Source organism: Plectropomus leopardus, unplaced genomic scaffold (assembly GCF_008729295.1).
Source record: "Plectropomus leopardus isolate mb unplaced genomic scaffold, YSFRI_Pleo_2.0 unplaced_scaffold6528, whole genome shotgun sequence".
Lineage (NCBI taxonomy): Eukaryota > Metazoa > Chordata > Actinopteri > Perciformes > Serranidae > Plectropomus > Plectropomus leopardus.
The window spans coordinates 1-2,918 of record NW_024671815.1 but is presented as its reverse complement, the minus strand read 5'-3'; the positions used below and the strand labels follow the sequence as shown (position 1 = coordinate 2,918).

At 40.0% G+C, this 2,918-nt stretch overlaps 1 protein-coding gene across 1 annotated transcript; it reads left to right on the top strand.

Annotated features, from left to right (window-relative positions):
- Positions 1 to 29: 29 nt before the first annotated feature.
- On the top strand, positions 30 to 2,481 carry LOC121939886 (von Willebrand factor A domain-containing protein 5A-like; the record flags this gene model as incomplete). Its single annotated transcript, XM_042482812.1, has 6 exons — positions 30 to 231; positions 549 to 628; positions 718 to 832; positions 1,575 to 1,733; positions 1,914 to 2,041; positions 2,286 to 2,481. Coding segments are annotated over exons 1-6 (834 nt in total), but the record flags the coding sequence as incomplete, so codon positions are not given.
- Positions 2,482 to 2,918: the final 437 nt, after the last annotated feature.

Here is a 2,918-nt window from a genome sequence, read left to right as displayed (position 1 = left end):
CACTCCTTCATGTCAGTCAGTCCAAAAAACAATTGTTCCTTATTTTCGAGCCCACGCTTGTATGTGTATGTGTTCATGGGTGGCAGTAAGAGTGTGGAGTACAGCCAAGAGACCATGGAAAAGGCTCTGAAACAAGTTGAGCAAATGACGGCTAATCTGGGAGGAACAGAGATCCTGAGGCCCCTGGAACATATTTTCAGCCAGTCCTGCATTCCCAATCAACCTAGACAAGTAACACACACACGTACACACACACGTGCACACACACACACACACACACACACACACACAATGCTACCACTCCTCAGAACCTCCTACTATTCTGTTTTTTGACTTAACATATTCATTCCTGAACTAGCAGGTGTTTTTTTTTTTGTTTTAGGTTCATTCTTACCACACATTGTTATTTCCACTTTACCTTTAAAACCACTTATTTTACTGAAACAGCACTATAACGCCGCTCCCAGAGAACAATGTGATGACTCAACACACGCTGTGTGTTCTGGCTGTAATGCAACTTTGAGTGATTTGTAAACTCTCCTCCTTAGCTATTTGTCTTTACTGACGGAGAGGTGGGGAACACCAAAGAAGTCATCAATCTGGTGAAGAAGAATTCAGGTTCCCACAGGTGAAACTGCAACAACCACCCAATAAATAGCCAGAATATGCACCATGTTCTAATTCTTTTTAAATTTAAAGAAAAGTACTGTATTTCAGGTGTTTCTCCTTTGGGATTGGGGAAGGGGCCAGCTCTGCTCTTATCAACGGTTTGGCCAAGGAAGGAAGAGGTCACGCTCAGTTCATTACAGGGGAAGAGAGGATGCAGCCCAAAGTAAGACAGACAACATAATAACCTGTCAAATTAAACAACGTAAAAAGAAAAACAGAATTGTGGTAATAGATGAATTAAGAAGAAAAAACATTTCCCTTTGATAGCCGAGGTATTATGTTTTCAGGTTTTCCTCCGTCCATCCATCCAGCACAATCTTATGAATGTGTTATCTCAAGAAAATCACGAGGGGATTTGTTAAAATTTAACATAAACATTCATTATGAGCTTTTTATATTTTGGTTGTCAAAGGTTAAGGTCCCTGTGATAAGAATACCTAGAGGGAATTCTTTCAAATTTGGCACAAACATTTAAGTGGACGCAAGGATGAAAATATGAGATTTTGTTGGTCAAAGGTCAAGGTCAATGTGACCTTGAATCTGTCTCTTTTTCATGAAGACAATATCTAAAGATGGCCTGAAGGAGTTTTCCTCAAATTTGACATAAACGTCCACATTGACTCATGAATAAAATGATTAGAATCCAGTGGTTGAATGTCAAAGGTCAAGGTCACAGTTACCTTATAAAACATGTTTTTGTGTTTTTGGCCATAACTTAACCCAGGGGGCTCACCTTGAGACTGTACTGATTGTATAGATCTAGTGTGCTGCCGGGGGTAAGATGTGTGTGAAGCATCCATGTTTTCATAGACATGGATGTAAACTGTAAGCGCAATTTGACTTGTGCAAAGAGGCATAAAACTGCATGGCAGCATTTCCTGCTGTGAACTGTTTTTTCTCATCAGGTGATGCAGTCCCTACAATTAGCTCTGCAATCAGCTGTGGAAAGCATCTCAGTCAAGTGGAACGTGCCAGTTGGAGTCTCTGTCACTGTCCTCTCTCCACCAGTCACAGCACTTTTCCATGGTCAGAGGTCACTGATTTATGCACAACTTACTGTAAAGGTAGGAACAGCACCATCTATTACCTTTCGGATTCTTCATATAAACACAAAGGAAGTAACTTACCAAGAGAGAGTGTCTACCAGTACTCTCCCAGTTGAATATAAACAAAATACATAAATTGTTTTTAAAGTTTAATGTCAAAAGAGATTCAGGACACAGCAGAATTCACCTTCTCTCTAGAGCCATCATATTTCAAGAATCTTCAGGAGGGCCTCACAAGAGGGCTGTGTGACAGTGAAGTACAACCTGGCAGGTCATCCGTCTCACAACCAGCTCCACTTCAGTCTCAAACCTGCAAAGGGCACTGGGTAAATCAGGTTTTGGTCAAACACAACAGAAGCTGTGCATGTCAGCATGCAGATATTAGCATTTAGCTTGAAGCTTGGATGTCAAAATAACAATGTTTAATTTACCATTAATTCCCAAATACTGAAAGGTTGTGTTATGTTGTTATAGACTTTGTACAAGATTGAAGAGACATAGATCACTATTTAACATTCATACCAGTGGAAGGGAAATTCCACCGTTTCCCCTCCTGTCTCCTACTTGCAGATTAACAGTGCACAGGTTGGCTGCTCGGACTCTGATTCGCTCGCTGGAGATGGAGGAGGAAGAGCACAGAGGAAAGCAAGATGGAGGAGTGAAGAAGAAGGTGGTGGGGCTCAGTGTCCAATCAGGAGTGAGCAGTGTCTTCACTGCTTTCATTGCTGTCAACAAAGTTGATGGCAAGGCAATTCAAGGACCTCTGGTACGCAGAAATGTTCCAACAGCCAGTAAGTGTTTCCAAGAAAAATAAAAAACAAAAGTCACCCTTTATTAAGAGATATTGACCATACATTACAATTTAAAGAAGCATGATGATGCATTGTTTTCACCATAGACTGTATATATCTTTATTTACAGTCTATGGTTTTAACATTAATGAAATCATCAATAATTTGTAAAGCATATTTTTGAAATATCTCAATATTTCAAAACTTTTTTAAATCACTAGTTGGCCTGTGGTGTTCCTAGGGCTTACTTTTGAAGTATGCCTATGCTTAGGTGTGCTCCAATGTCCTTACATGCTCAGGGTAAGTATGAAAGCTAAATGGGATTTTATCACATATCTGTGCATTTCTATACAGTATTTAGAAATACACTGCGCAAATGACATATAGTACATAATGTCTAGTCCTGGGCATA